This window comes from Cherax quadricarinatus, chromosome 74 (assembly GCF_038502225.1).
Source record: "Cherax quadricarinatus isolate ZL_2023a chromosome 74, ASM3850222v1, whole genome shotgun sequence".
Taxonomy (NCBI): Eukaryota; Metazoa; Arthropoda; class Malacostraca; order Decapoda; family Parastacidae; genus Cherax; species Cherax quadricarinatus.
Genome location: NC_091365.1, coordinates 6,148,458 through 6,164,968, shown reverse-complemented (window position 1 = coordinate 6,164,968; position 16,511 = coordinate 6,148,458). Strand labels below are relative to the sequence as shown.

General features: G+C 41.8%; 1 protein-coding gene across 8 annotated transcripts in view; it reads left to right on the top strand.

The window, feature by feature from the left end:
* The window catches only part of LOC128700241 (irregular chiasm C-roughest protein), a 100,757-nt gene extending 84,534 nt beyond the window's left edge, over window positions 1-16,223 (top strand). For 4 of the 8 annotated variants that reach the window (XM_070100733.1, XM_070100732.1, XM_070100735.1 and 1 more), the window contains 5 exons: window positions 330-488; window positions 5,235-5,279; window positions 8,722-8,832; window positions 10,101-10,339; window positions 10,858-16,223. In XM_070100733.1, the coding sequence (XP_069956834.1) occupies window positions 330-488; window positions 5,235-5,279; window positions 8,722-8,832; window positions 10,101-10,339; window positions 10,858-11,349 (1,046 nt within the window). In that variant the 3' untranslated portion in view covers window positions 11,350-16,223. The remainder of the gene's footprint in view (window positions 1-329; window positions 489-5,234; window positions 5,280-8,721; window positions 8,833-10,100; window positions 10,340-10,857) is intronic. The other 4 variants (XM_070100736.1, XM_070100737.1, XM_070100738.1 and 1 more) reach the window with 4 other exon arrangements.
* The last annotated feature ends 288 nt before the right edge of the window (window positions 16,224-16,511 follow it).

The following is a 16,511-nucleotide window of genomic DNA, read 5'->3' as shown; positions in this document are numbered from 1 at the left end:
GCTATATTTTTTAGCATTCCTTGTATTTCTTAGATTGGAATTAAATAAAAAACAGTAATTTGTGTTAAATTATACACAGAAAAAAAATTAAGTACTGGCAAGGGAAAGACAGCAAGTTTTACTATAATTATGGCCCTTGTGGGTTTAGCATTTGGTTTTGATGATAATAATAATATACTATAATTAATGCAGCTATAACTAATATCCCAAATTTACTGTCAAAGTCGATGCCTGTGATCCTCCTGCTCCCCTTGTTGTATAATCTATTAATTCCGTTTCTTCGTCACCCGGCTAAACTTCTCATTCAGAAAGTATTGCTTCTCTTTCAGACGAGTCCAGGTACAACGTGTTGCAGGAGACTACCCCGAGTGGCGTCAAGAACACCCTTATAATCTACGATGCTCGGCCTGATGACTTTGGTGTTTACAATTGCACAGCCAAGAATGGCTATGGGTCCCACACGTCTGAGATAGAGCTTAAGAGACAACGTAAGTCACTTTCATTTTCACGTACTTGTTTATTAAACCGTCTTATATGTAGACCTCGACATCTTCCTTGGTGCTATATTACGTTACTGTATATTACACCACGGAACGGGTGGGGTTTGAACCCAGGCCAGTACGTAAGCCACTAGGCTTACTCTCTTGCCTGGAGTGTTAAGATTAACTTATCATAGGTTCAAACCTCATTCTTCCCGTGGTTTGCTTGCAATAGTCTTATTATGATTTCGTGAGTCATTACTATATATTAATTGTGGGAAGTGCTAAACATGTGCAATGTAAGGTAATTAAGTTCGATCTCAGGAAAAGGAGTGTAGTTCCATCGCCATGGACACTAAGTCACTTACCAGCATCAAGGGCCTAAGAAATCAGAGTCTATCAGTCATGGACTTAATTACCTGATCAGACCCTCAGTATCTCCAGACCTTTTTTGTAGATGAATGGTTCAGAGAACCGACATGTTGATAAATTAGACACATGTGCAACTCTTGGGTATCTTTATTGAGGAAACGTTTCGCCACACAGTGGCTTCATCAGTTTCTCCTATGTATGGACTGATGAAGCCACTGTGTGGCGAAACGTTTCCTCAATAAAGATACCCAAGAGTTGCACATGTGTCTAATTTATCAACATGTCGGTTCTCTGAACCATTCATCTACAAACTTGTCAGACACTGCAACTTCTTGGGATCTTAATACTTAGGAATTCTTCGCTTGCCTAATTCTTGGGCACAACCTACTTCCACATTGAACAAATGTGACACTACCTATGACTGCTGCACCTCTCCTGCCATACGGTTTATAAGCTGCTTCTCCGCTCATCTGCCGTATTCTACTCAAGATTGATGGACTGAACACATCGACCCAAGGTTGAGGGACTGATTACCTCATTCTCCTCCTGTTCTTCAAGTTTCTCCTATGTATGGACTGATGAAGCCACTGTGTGGCGAAACGTTTCCTCAATAAAGATACCCAAGAGTTGCACATGTGTCTAATTTATCAACATCTCCAGACCTCTTACCGGGGGCCACAAGACTAGGAGACAAACTCGTGATGATAGTCTGTCATGAAGGGAATCACCAACCCACTTCTTGGATTTCTCTACGTTAATGACATTACTTTAGGAGCTTTCCAATCCTCACTTGTATGAGGATATATCCAATTAGATATAATGTCCCTTGATCGTTTTAGGCAACCACTCATCATGACATCCTTGACGGTACACCAGGCCATAACGAAAATAATCATCATCATAATAATAATAATAATAATAATAATAATAATAATAATAATAATAATAATAATAATAATATTATTATTATTATTATTATTATTATTATTATTATTATTATTATTTTTACTACTACTACTAGAGCCACTACTATTAATATTAATGTTACTTATACTACTACTACCACATTATTATTACTACTACTACTAATACCACTACTACTACTACCACTATTATTATTATTATTATTATTATTATTATTATTATTATTATTATAAGTAAAAAAAGGACAGTGGCGCATTGTATAAAACGTTGATATTAACAGTTGTCACTGGTGTATAAATATTAATAAACATATTTCGTTGTTGATTCTTTTAGCAAATCAAAGAGTAAACAAAATAATTGTTTTATGCACTAAACCCACATGGGTCATACAGCACTGTGGGAAGCCGTGTGGAAGGGGTGGGAGTATGTGTAGGGTAGGGGGCGAGTTAAGGGGGAAATTATGGTTGGCGTTATTGGTTAATGTTTCTTAAACAAAAGTTAGAGAGAGGAGGTTAATTAGAGCGAGTGTTAGGGTATTATATATGTCGGAAGTGAAAAAAAATGCCACACTGTGTGCCACACTGTGGGTCACACTGGCAGTGTGGACAGGTTACCAGCAATTTTAAGTGATTTTAATGAACCATTGAACATTAAAATAACTTAATAGAAGTGATGTAAGTGACAAGAAAATAAAAAATTGTTTAGAAGGAACAGATAAAGAGAGCGAAAAATAAAGACACAAAGAGTAGACCCAGTACCACATGTCTAAATAAACAATGGCTGTGGTATCCTGAAGCTGAGCGCGGTCTGAAACTCATGAATGAGAAATATCAATGCGCACATAACGAGCACTTACAATGTACGTCTCACTTGCAAATGGACGTAGTTCAAGTTAGTAGTTCAAGGGTGGAGGTGCTGGGCATGATTGCTTACACCAGCTGCGGGTCATCATCTGACTAACACCCGCGTCAGGAAACACTTGTCCTGTTTCCTGATGAACCTTTCCAAACCAAACCAACCTGCTTTCCCTGTTCACCTAGCAGTAAGTAGGTACCTGGGTGTTAGCCGTCTGTTGTGGGTCACATTCGAGGTGGGGGGTTGAAATGAGTTGAGGTAGGATAACCGCTATTAGCCTATAAAATTGATTTGTGTAAGAAAAAGATAACGTAGCCAGAGACAGGAATTCCTGATAACGTAACTTTGATTCTCGTAAACTGATACAGACGGTGGCCTGTGGCCTGGTGGCAAAAGCTGTCACTTCACACGCTGAGGGTCCGGGTTCGATTCTCGACGAGGGTAGAAACATTGGGCGTGTTTCCTTACACCGGTTGTCCACGCTCACCAATCAGTAAAATTGGGTACCTGGGTGTTAGTCGACTGGTGTGGGTCGCATCCTGGGACAAAACTGACATAATTTGCCCGAAATGCTCAGCATAGCAACCGGCTTTCTCTACAGTAGTATGTAAGTGATGTCATCTAGGACTGTATACCTTGTACATGTACTTGTAGAAATAAAGATTATTATTATTATTATTATTATTATTATTATTATTATTATATTATTACAGGAGGAAACTCGGGAGATCACTTGGAGTTCTTTCCAGTTTTCTGAGTGTCCTGATATACCACTGTGACATCTCCAGTGTTAGTGATCCACACAGCGACAATAGAAAGCAGGTGGTGGCTACGGGAAATGGTGACGGTGTAAGGTGACGGGGCTAGAGGTTAGAGGATGGGGCGTAGTGATGGGGTAGAGGTGATGGGTTAGAGGATGGGGCTAGAGGATGGGGTTAGAGAGGATGGGGCTTAGAGGAGGGGATGGAGTAGAGGATGGGGCGGGGTAGAGGATGGGGCTAGAGGATGGGGAGGTAGAGGATGGGGCTAGAGGATGGGGGAGGATGGGGTTAGAGGATGGGGTTAGAGGATGGGGTTAGAGGATGAGGAGAGGATGAGTAGGATGAGGCTAGAGGATGTAAGGTAGAGGATGGGGCTAGAGGATGGGGAAGGTAGAGGATGGATGGGGCTAGAGGATGGGGAGGCTTAGAGGATGGGTTAGAGGATGGGGCTAGAGGATGGGACAGAGGATAGAGGATGGGGCTTAGAGGATGGGGTTGGGTAGAGGATGGGGTTAGAGGATGGGGCTAGAGGATGAGGCTAGAGGATGAGGCTAGAGGATGGGGTGGGAAGATGGGGCTAGAGGTGAGGGGGCTAGAGGAGGGTTAGAGGGGCTAGAGTGACGGGGCTAGAGTGACGGGGCTAGAGTGACGGGGCTAGAGTGACGGGGCTAGAGTGACGGGGCTAGACTTTAAAAAATACATAACACTTAAATCTGTACATTATTTCACAATGTATTTTTCCTTTACTGTATTTAAAAATGCTCCTAAAATATGCAAGGGTTTTAAAGTTCACAGAATACATTCAAAAACAATACTGTATTATTATACACTAAGCCAGTAAGTGCCATAAAGCCCCTCTAATGAGTGGCACTCATAGTTGATCGCAGGAAGGGCAAAGGCAGGTTCCTCCAGCAACTATCAATGATTCCTATGTGATTCTTATGCGATTCCTATGTGATTTTTATGCGATTCCTATGTGATTCTCATGTGATTCTTATGTGATTCTCATGTGATTCATATGTGATTACTATGTGATTCTTCTGCGATTCTTATGTGATTCTCATGTGATTCATATGTGATTACTATGTGATTCTTCTGCGATTCTTATGTGATTCTCATGTGATTCCTATGTGATTACTATGTGATTCTGCGACTCTTATGTGATTCTCATGTGATTACTATGTGATTTTTATGCGATTCGTATGTGATTCTCATGTGATTCTTATGTGATTCTCATGTGATTCATATGTGATTACTATGTGATTCTTCTGCGATTCTTATGTGATTCTCATGTGATTCCTATGTGACTACTATGTGATTTTTATGCGATTACTATGTGACTCTCATGTGATTCTTATGTGATTCTCATGTGATTACTATGTGATTCTCATGCGATTCATATGTAATTCTCATGTCATTCTTATGTGATTCTCATGTGATTCCTATGTGATTCTTAAGCGATTCCTATGTGATTCTCGTGTGATTCCTATATGATTCTTATGCGATTCCTATGTGAGTTTTATGTGATTATTATGTGATTCATATGTGACGTATGTAAAGTAAAGCAAAATTTATTTCTTTTTAAAGTTTACAATTGTAATTACAATTTTGATTTGCTAAGTTCAAAGATAACCAGTGTCATGCCCAGGCATTTTGGGCAGAATGTGATTATGTTATTTCTATGTGATTCTTATGTGATTCCTATGTGACTTATGTAATTATAATATGATTCGTTCACATAAGAGATCAATGTTCTTGAATTTATATTTTTTTTTTGCGTATACTGAATGTGTGTTTCCAGTGATCCTTGTAAATGTCTAAAGTCATGTAATAACTCACACAGTATGCCACTTGGACAAGGAAATGGCCATTAAAATTGCATTCAGAGGTCAGTCAAAAAGTAATTAATCTGGTGCTTTGCAGGATATAGTTTCCTCTGGGACATTTAGCTCTTCCTCGCTAGTATGTTATTAATAAAAGGTGTTGAACCCGTGTAGTCCCCAGTTCATCTCTCAGTTGGTAAATTAGTAGCCAGACCTTTAGACGTGAGGATGTTTTCCCTTATTTATCTTTATCGTAATTCAGAGGCAGCTGTCTCTCAGTGACAGCTGCCTCGTAGTCTTTCAGTGGCAACTGCCTCGTAGTCTCTCAGTGGCAGCTGCCTCGTAGTGTCTCAGTGACAGCTGCCTCGTAGTCTCTCAGTGACAGCTGCCTCATAGTCTCTCAGTGACAGCTGCCTCGTAGTCTCTCAGTGACAGCTGCCTCGTAGTCTCTTAGTGACAGCTGCCTCATAGTCTCTCAGTGACAGGTGCCTCGTAGTCTCAGTGACAGCTGCCTCATAGTCTCTCAGTGACAGCTGCCTCGTAGTCTCAGTGACAGCTGCCTCATAGTCTCTCAGTGACAGGTGCCTCGTAGTCTCAGTGACAGCTGCCTCATAGTCTCTCAGTGACAGCTGCCTCGTAGTCTCAGTGACAGCTGCCTCGTAGTCTCAGTGACAGCTGCCTCGTAGTCTCTCAGTGACAGCTGCCTCGTAATCTCTCAGTGACAGCTGCCTCGTAGTCTCTCAGTGACAGCTGCCTCGTAGTCTCTCAGTGACAGCTGCCTCGTAGTCTCAGTGACAGCTGCCTCATAGTCTCTCAGTGACAGCTGCCTCATAGTCTCTCAGTGACAGCTGCCTCGTAGTAGTGACAGCTGCTCGTAGTCTCTCAGTGACAGCTGCCTCGTAATCTCTCAGTGACAGCTGCCTCGTAGTCTCTCAGTGACAGCTGCGTAGTCTCTCAGTGACAGCTGCCTCGTAGTAGTGACAGCTGCCTCGTAGTGTGACAGCTGCCTCGTAGTCTCAGTGACAGCTGCCTCATAGTCTCTCAGTGACAGCTGCCTCATAGTCAGCTCTCATAGTGTGACAGCTGCCTCATAGTCTCTCAGTGACAGCTGCCTCATAGCCTCTCAGTGACAGCTGCCTCGTAGTCTCTCAGTGACAGCTGCCTCGTAGTCTCTCAGTGACAGCTGCCTCGTAGTCTCTCAGTGACATCTGCCTCGTAGTCTCTCAGTGACAGCTGCCTCGTAGTCTCAGTGACAGCTGCCTTATAGTCTCTCAGTGACAGCTGCCTCGTAGTCTCTCAGTGATAGCTGCCTCATAGTCTCTCAGTGACAGCTGCCTCGTAGTCTCTCAGTGACAGCTGCCTCGTAGTCTCTCAGTGACAGCTGCCTCGTAGTCTCTCAGTGACAGCTGCCTCGTAGTCTCTCAGTGACAGCTGCCTCGTAGTCTCTCAGTGACAGCTGCCTCGTAGTCTCAGTGACAGCTGCCTTATAGTCTCTCAGTGACAGCTGCCTCGTAGTCTCTCAGTGACAGCTGCCTCATAGTCTCTCAGTGACAGCTGCCTCGTAGTCTCTCAGTGACAGCTGCCTCGTAGTCTCTCAGTGACAGCTGCCTCGTAGTCTCTCAGTGACAGCTGCCTCGTAGTCTCTCAGTGACAGCTGCCTCGTAGTCTCTCAGTGACAGCTGCCTCATAGTCTCTCAGTGACAGCTGCCTCGTAGTCTCTCAGTGACAGCTGCCTCATAGTCTCTCAGTGACAGCTGCCTCGTAGTCTCTCAGTGACAGCTGCCTCGTAGTCTCTCAGTGACAGCTGCCTCGTAGTCTCTCAGTGACAGCTGCCTCGTAGAATCAGCTGGTCAAACCAGATGGTTTCAATACAAGATTGTCTTCAGTCTCCCAGCCTCTGGATTTAGAGTAACATAACACAATGGAACACAATGGAACATGGATATGTTTTAAGATACAAGAAAGCGTTCTCAGTTGTAATGGCGTTAAGTTTACTTAGGCAGCGCTTGTGTACTGTATATATATGTATACACACTCGCAGGATAACCATTGCCAATACACAGTCAGAAGGGCCTTTGGACAGTGGCTTTATACTTAAAGCAAAATTCCGGACCTTTGATCTAGAAGTCAAATGTTATTTTTTTAAGTTAAATGGTAATACAATAAGATTTGTTGTATTTTATGTAATGTATGACATGTATATATGTAGTTTTGGGAATTTTATATAAAAAGACACAAATTCAGAAAATTACTAGAGAAAACAAAGACATTCTACTTTTATTGACGTTTTTATATCGGAAATTCTGAGGATAAAAACAAAACGCTCACTAGAAAATTAAAATTTTTAGCGCATAATAAAAGCGACTAATTTCCAACTGTTGATAATGTAATTTTAATATAATTTTAATAGTTAAATATTCAGTAACATGAAAGAAATTGTTTATATTTGGATAAAAAAATCCATGTTAGAAGGAAATAATTTTTCCTGTAAGTAAACATTTCTTTATTTTTTCTTATTGCTACATTTTTTTTTTATTTCCGGATATAAGGAGATTTTCCTCGCAGATTTAAGTGATTATCAGTTAATAATTATCATATTTCTCTCTCAGTCTCTTATTATATACACTTGGAAGCCCTTTTGACTATTTTTGGGACTGGTATTCTTGGTTAATTGATATTATTTACTTCTGTAGTTAATGTACGTTTTGAATTTTGACTTCCCAACAGGTGGGCTAAAATAACACGGCTTCGATCCCCGGCCAGCCGCAATGTTAACTGTTTAAAACCCACTTGTTACTAGTTGCATTAATATGTATATATATATATATATATATATATATATATATATATATATATATATATATATATATATATATATATATATATATATATATATCCTAGGTAGTAGGTTGGTAGACAGCAACCGCCCAGGGAGGTACTACCGTCCTGCCAAGTGAGTGTACAACGAAAACCTGTAATTGTTTTACATGATGGTAGGATTGCTGGTGTCTTTTCTGTCTCATAAACATGCAAGATTTCAGGTATGTCTTGCTACTTCTACTTACACTTAGGTCACACTACACATACATGTACAAGCATATATATACACACCCCTCTGGGTTTTCTTCTATTTTCTTTCTAGTTCTTATTCTTGTTTATTTCCTCTTATCTCCATGGGGAAGTGGAACAGAATTCTTCCTCCGTAAGCCATGCGTGTTGTAAGAGGCGACTAAAATGCCGGGAGCAAGGGGCTAGTAACCCCTTCTCCTGTATAAATTACTAAATTTAAAAATAGAAACTTTTGTTTTTCTTTTTTGGGCCACCCTGCCTCGGTGGGATACGGCCGGTGTGTTGAAAGAAGAAAGATATATATATTTCTGCCATCACGTAGAATACTAACCACACCTCCATCCCCCCACAACAACCACACCTTCATCCCCCACAGAGTACTAACCACACCCACGTCCTCCCCACAGAGTACTAACCACACCCACGTCCTCCCCACAGAGAGCTTGCCTCTAGTGACGACCTTGGTAGCCATCATAGGCGGCATCGTCTTCCTCATCGTTGTCGTTCTCATCATCGTTCTCTTCAAGAAGAAAGGCAAAGGTTACAAAGGTAGGTATTGCTATTACATTCATTGGAAGTGCTAAACTCAAAGGGGCACACTGTGCTTGTGGAAAAGGAGGTATTCATGTTTTTTCTGAGAAACGGAAGAATTGCTCCTTTTCCTCTGATCAAGAGCCCTTCACCAGCGTCAAGGTATCCCCCACTTATCATTAATGCATTTATCATTTATTGCACGATTATGTTACAGGAAGGGACTAAACGAGCGGCTTGTTAAGCGAGAAATACGTTAAGCAGATTGTATTTTCTTACAGAAGTCTTATAACTTGAGACGGGAACCAAGACGATAATATTCCTGATCTAATTCCTAATTTTTTTCTGTCTGCGTCCCTCAGCACTCTCACCTTGTATCAGAGATGAGTCCATTCTTTGCTTGAGATGTTATACTCTTCCATTTTAAAAGCGCATAATAAGAAACTATGAAAAATTATCAAAACATGGTGAGAGGTTTTACATTATGGTTTGTTATTACTGGGCTGAAGGTCTGTGATCTTTCCTAGACGGACTATTGTCGTGATCGAGAGTGTCAGCTTCTCACTTATGTAATGGGATAGTAGCATCTCCCTGGGTGGTTGCTGTCTACCAGCCTACTAGCCAAGTGTTGATGAAGTTTTCCCCTTTGCTAATTTAGGCAGAGGTTCAAGAAATACCGGTGCTGGTGGTAAAACCACGAGGAAAAACATAGTGGGGAAGAGTAGGCAGGAAGAAAAATGTATGGGGTTGGAAGTGTCTGTCTTCACTTCATCTAGGTTTTATTCTCATCGCCCTACCCCTCAAGAAAAGTTCCTTGATTCAGGTAAAGGGCGCTTGAAGGTGTACCACGCCTACATCATGGTCTAACCTATGCGTCCGTTGCCTCCAGCTGAAGGATCCCAGCTGACGAGAAGTCTCCTCGAGGGGGAACAAACTCACCTTTCCCTCCCCCAATCTCTCTCTCCTAGGGGAGTTGTCCTTTCAACCTGCTGGATTTTTTCCTCCTCTCCCTTAGATCGATCTTGATTAAATCTCACTCCTCCTGACACTGAGTGACATCTCTATGGATTTTCCATTTCCCCTTAAAATAATAATAATATCCCATTGTCCTATTAAAGTTTTTCAACTCGTGTATGAAACTCATCTTGTGTAATGGAATAAGTCAGAGAAACAGCATTTGATCCTACACTATAATGTATAAAAAAAGAGGAGCAACACATTATGGGTGTATCTAAATTTGTTACTAAAAGATATGCTTACCATACCTCTGTTCATGTCCCTTACAGATTCTGGCCTGGAGAAGCACAGTATGCGCTCCAGTGACAGGTCGTCTACCCATGACTCCGTGCTCAAGGTGGACACCCGCACGGCCACTGGGAGTGACCTCTCACCCTCAGAAGACGATGACTATAGTTCCCACGATGACTGGGACACCAATGAGTCCACTGTTGCAAATGCCAGGCGACACCACGACCACTTCAGATACTCAGCTGGGGACTTCAGCGAACCCATGTTTTCTCCGAAGGTTTGTGTTGAGGAGTAACACAGGAGAGTGAAAAAAAGTATATAGAGAGGCCCCGCATATATATAGCACCTCTTTTCGATGTACCACGTTTTCGTTGGCTTCAAATTGAGGCGCCCGGCCCATGGCAGGGCTCCGAGAGTAGTGAGACTCTCGAAACTCTTCAAACAGGTATTGTTCATTATGTTCCACCTTCTGGTGGGTTTTGCGGGCGGGTGGAACAATGGCTCACTTGAAAACCAACGAAAACGTGGAACAAAGAGGGGCTGTAAATGCGGGCGTATTAATTTTCAACTCAGATTGTAAATAAAAACTTTCACACTTCGGAATTTGTTGACCTATTGGATTGTACTGCAGTACACTTATTTATAGCAAATTAATTCGGATTTGTTTATCAACTTATTAATCTTTAAATTTGTTTTAGGAGAATTCAAAAGACAAGAGACAAACGGTATAGGAGACTGTACATTTGAAAATTAATTATTACATATATTTCAAAGGTACTTTTTTCGTTTTTCAAGCAGGAAAACGCAAATAACAACAGTGGAGGTTATGTGCAGTATGTAGACTACTCACGGGACTACAATCCACCTCCTCCGCCTCTCAACTACAATCGCAACTCGAGCTGTTCTACTGGACCTCCACTGAATAATGTGGATCCACGATACTCTGCAGCCTATGGCAACCCATATCTACGTGTGCCCTCCAGTGCTAGGAGTGCTCAAAACATCTATGGCAGTACAGGAGGCATCGAGTATGGCATCATGCCACCCGGAGCAGGGACAACCCACTCTAGTGACACTGGCAGTACTCCTCAGAACCTCTATGCAGTAGGAGCATTGCAGAACCTCAACAACAACCTCAACAACATGACAGTCAGTAGTAATAGTAACACTTATGGACACATTGGTCAGAGTCGCAACAACCTGAGGTCAAGTGCCAACACAAACAATCATTACATCATGGTGCCACAGACTGACTCCCGACACGGGGTTCACGGCACACACATCTGAGGTAGAGAAAGAATTCTGTGAGTCCAGGTAATATATATTTTCCGTAATAAATCCAGATGGTATTAACTAAATAGGCACAGAAGACCTTAAATACAGTGGACCCCCGGTTAACGATATTTTTTCACTCCAGAAGTATGTTCAGGTGCCAGTACTGACCGAATTTGTTCCCATAAGGAATATTGTGAAGTAGATTAGTCCATTTCAAACCCCCAAACATACACGTACAAACGCACTTTCATAAATACACTTACATAATTGGACGCATTCGAAGGTGATCGTTATGCGGGCGTCCACTGTACTCTAAAAATATGGGAACTGCCATTATCCGTTTTCAAAGAGAAAGACGAAAAAAATACGCAAAATGGTCCAAGTCGGACCGTAACGGCGTCACAGGGTTCTCTCTCCTATGTGCAGGTTATTCGTGTAGTGTAAAGCAACGTATGATTGCAGTATTAAGTCACTCCATGGTCAACCTGGCTCTTCAAACTCTCATGTGACACAGGTTGCTGTAAAAGGAGAAAAAATAAGTTCAGGTGCCAATACTTCGAAGTTTAAACAGAATTGCTCAAATAAAATTGTTCAGCCGCTGAGCTCTCAAGCTTGTTTTAAAACTGTGTAATTGTAGGTAAAACTGCTGGTGCCTCCATCACCGGTGTCTTTATGAACCAAAGATCGGGGTGTGTGTGTGTGTGTGTGTGTGTGTGTGTGTGTGTGTGTGTGTGTGTGTATGTGTGTGTGTGTGTGTGTGTGTGTGTGTGTGTGTGTGTGTGTATGTATGTATGTGTGTGTGTGTGTGTGTGTGTGTGTGTGTGTGTGTGTGTGTGTGTGTACTCACCTAGTTGAGGTTGCGGGGGTCGAGTCCGAGCTCCTGGCCCCGCCTCTTCACTGATCGCTACTAGGTCACTCTCCCTGAGCCGTGAGCTTTATCATACCTCTGCTTAAAGCTATGTATGGATCCTGCCTCCACTACATCGCTTCCCAAACTATTCCACTTACTGACTACTCTGTGGCTGAAGAAATACTTCCTAACATCCCTGTGATTCATCTGTGTCTTCAGCTTCCAACTGTGTCCCCTTGTTACTGTGTCCAATCTCTGGAACATCCTGTCTTTGTCCACCTTGTCAATTCCTCTCAGTATTTTGTATGTCGTTATCATGTCCCCCCTATCTCTCCTGTCCTCCAGTGTCGTCAGGTTGATTTCCCTTAACCTCTCCTCGTAGGACATACCTCTTAGCTCTGGGACTAGTTTCTTCACGTGCTTGGCTAGGTGTGGGTTCCAAACTGGTGCCGCATACTCCAATATGGGCCTAACGTACACGGTGTACAGGGTCCTGAATGATTCCTTATTAAGATGTCGGAATGCTGTTCTGAGGTTTGCCAGGCGCCCATATGCTGCAGCAGTTATTTGGTTGATGTGCGTGTGTGTGTGTGTATGTGTGTGTGTGTGTGTGTGTGTGTGTGTGTGTGTGTGTGTGTGTGCGCTACTCGCCGAGATGTGTTTACTTAAATCGAGTTTCAGCTACTGGTCCTTCCTCTTAAACTACAGTCACCTGCACTATTGTTGCCTGGCATCTCGGGTCCTATCATACCTACTTTTCAAACTGTGTACTGAGTTCACCTATACTCCTCGCCCATCTAACTCGTTCCACATATTTATCACCCTGACTGAAAAAAAAGTATTTCTGATTATCTACAACATGTGACTCATCTGTGTTCCTCACATATTGCCTCTCATATCTACGAGTCTGTTATCTATTCAGACAAATCCTTTGAGTATCTAGAATGATGTAATCATGTCTCCCCCTAGTCCTTTTCTATTTTAGAGTCGTCAGGATCAATTCCATTATTTTCTTCTCCAGTCTTAGTGTAAATAGCTAGACCTTCTTGAGGTGACGCTTGACCATGTGAGGGCTTTATGCTGGTGCATTCTCCATGGTATGTCTGACATGTGTACAGACTCCTAGATAATTCTTTGTTAACGTTTCTGAAGGCAGTTTTGAGATTAGCTAGCCTCGGAAAATGCTGCAGATGCAATGCGATTTATTGGCCTCTGGTGATATGTTGGGTGTGATGTTCACTCCAAGATTTTTCTCTTTGGGGGATATTTGTAGTTCCTCCCTTCTCAAGCTATATTCCATCTCTGGTGTATGTGTGTGTGTGTGTGTGTGTGTACTCACCTATTTGTACTCACCTATTTGTGGTTGCAGGGGTCGAGTCTTAGCTCCTGGCCCCGCCTCTTCACCGGTTGCTACTAGGCCCTCTCTCTCCCCGCTCCATGAGCTTTATCAAACCTCGTCTTAAAACTGTGTATGGTTCCTGCCTCCACTACGTCATTTTCTAGGCTATTCCACTGCCTTACAACTCTATGACTGAAGAAATACTTCCTACTATCTCTCTGACTCATTTGTGTCTTCAACTTCCAATTGTGGCCTCTTGTTTCTGTGTTCCCTCCCTGGAACATCCTGTCTTTGTCCACCTTGTCTATTCCATGCAGTATTTTATATGTCGTTATCATGTCTCCCCTGACCCTCCTGTCCTCCAGTGTCGTCAGGCCGATTTCCCTTAATCTTTCTTCATAGGACATTCCCCTTAGCTCTGGAACTAACCTTGTGGCAAACCTTTGTACTTTCTCTAGTTTCTTGACGTGCTTTATTAAGTGCGGGTTCCAAACAGGTGCTGCATACTCCAGTATGGGCCTGACATACACGGTGTACAGTGTCTTGAATGATTCCTTACTAAGGTATCGGGACGCTGTTCTCAGGTTTGCCAGGCGCCCATATGCTGCAGCAGTTATCTGATTGATGTGTGCTTCCGGAGACATGCTCGGTGTTATACTCACCCCAAGATCTTTTGTCTGTGTGTGTGTGTGTGTGTGTGTGTGTGTGTGTGTGTGTGTGTCTTGTAGCAATGAGCTGTGTACAGTGTCACTTACATGGTCTACCTCACTGTTGCATCATATTTTTGTTATGTTCTTCAGAATCGTGCCACTGACGAGTCTCCACAACACTCGTAGCTCCACAGGACAATAACAGCACCTTATTTATGTGTTTATTACATTAATGTTCAAGGGGAAGTGCTAAACCCACCCGAATAGGGTTATAAAGCAAGGTTCCAATTAAATATTAATGAAAAGTGACTTGCAACTCTCAGTATGTTTATTGCTAGCGAGGAGCAGCGGGCAATGTGTTAATACAAGAAAAAAAAGGAAATAAAGACGTGGTCTCAATTTGTTTTGATTGTTGTATACTTCAAAACTTTTCTGATAGGGAGACTTATGCTATTCATCAGCCTCACATTACTTCAGAATCCACATGTGTGGATTCTGAAGTGTACCTTTTCTTCAGTACTGCCGACAGCAGTAAAGGAAAGGCACTCACCAGAACAAAGTTTCACTGGAACAACACCTCCCACTGTGTTGTGGCTTTATTAAGTCACACTTATGACTCATTTCATAAAGCTCTGTAGGAGCGAGTATATTGTACGAGGGTATTATTTCACATATCAGGTCTCAGGAGGAGGACCTAACTAGCCAGTGATAATTTACCATACTCTGGCTATGGCCACTGGCTAGTCAGGTCCTCCTGTGACCTGATATGTAAAACAGTACCCTCCTACATCACACGAAGGAATGTATGGCTTTGCTTGACAGCCTTGCATTATACAATGGGACAGTCATTCCGGGAGAAACTGCTGCATCCGTCAAATATGTATTTGTAGATTCACGATGCGAGCTGAGGATAGTTTTAAATGAGCAGTGATTCCTTGGATTCACTAATTTAGGCATGTAGACATTGGAAATGCCTTTTCTATAACTAATAAAATTATGATTTACATTTTGTTTTAAATAGTTACAAAGACATGACTTTGCACCAGAGTTACTTTGAAAACGTGTGTTTGGTTTGGAGGAAAAATTCTCCAGGAGTTGAAGACAGACTTCTGTAAATATTAAAATATTTAAGTGTGTCTTTACTAGTGGGTTCAGGTGCACAGAACTGGCACCGCTTTGTGCAGAGAACTGGCACCACTTAGTGCAGAGAACTAGCACCACTTTGTGCAGAGAACTAGCACCACTTTATGTCCTGGAACAGCGCTACTGGCTTCCAAGGAACCGACTTCACTGGCCTTCAGGGAACCAGCTCTGCTGGCTTAGAAACAACTGGCTCCTGGATGTATATAGTCTTACAAATCTTTCCAGTGTTATTCCATATATTTCCAATTCATATTAATTACATCTCTTTGCAGAGTTTTTACATTACTGACAGTGTACAGTGTACAGTGTACAGTGTACAGTGTACAGTGTACAGTGATAAGTTTAATACCTTAGCGACGCTGTACAGTGATGGTGATTATGACATTCTTCATATTTATGATAGGGAATTGTTATATAAAAATATATATATATTTTCTTGATGTTTTGGTCCATGTGTATGTTCTTCCCACACTGTGACGTCAGCTCTGTACATATACATTTATTTAAATGATGTCATAGTAAGTTATTATTTTTTGAATGAGTGCTGCCCGTAGTTATTAATGAATTATGGACGCTAGTCAATACGAAATATGAATGTTATTAAAAACTAAGTTTTGATATATTCATTGTGAGCCTAAGGATTCATATTCCAATCATTTTTGTAGAGTTTGAAAATTTAATTTTGGCATTTCGGTGAAAAAAAAAAACTGAACTGGTCGAGCTATTGTCAAAAGTAGAATATTACCCTATAATATATTTTTGTTTTTCTGAAATAATTGTAAAGGGTAACTTTTTTTTATTCCTTTCCTGCTTCACTTGCGTTACAGTGGAGCCAGTATATAACTTTGTTATGTTCTATCTACTGTATATCTCATGACGTTTTGTAAATAAAGTTTAAAAGATAGTTTCTTTTAATACTGCATTTTAATGGTGTTATCTTATTTCTCTCGCTTTATACTCAGGATCCTTCATCATGCCAAAATTAGAATGAGGACATGTAAAAAATGCGAAGGATCTTAGATGTAAGCAATAGATCAGGACGTGCAGCAATCAGATTTGATTTAAGGAAGGGTAGAACAGGTCTAATTGCCAAAACAAGGATCATCTCACTGGCACCAAGGAACCTGCCGTGAGTGAAAGAGGGGAGAAGGGAATCAAGATAGACTTACTGTTACTACATCTGTGCCTCCAG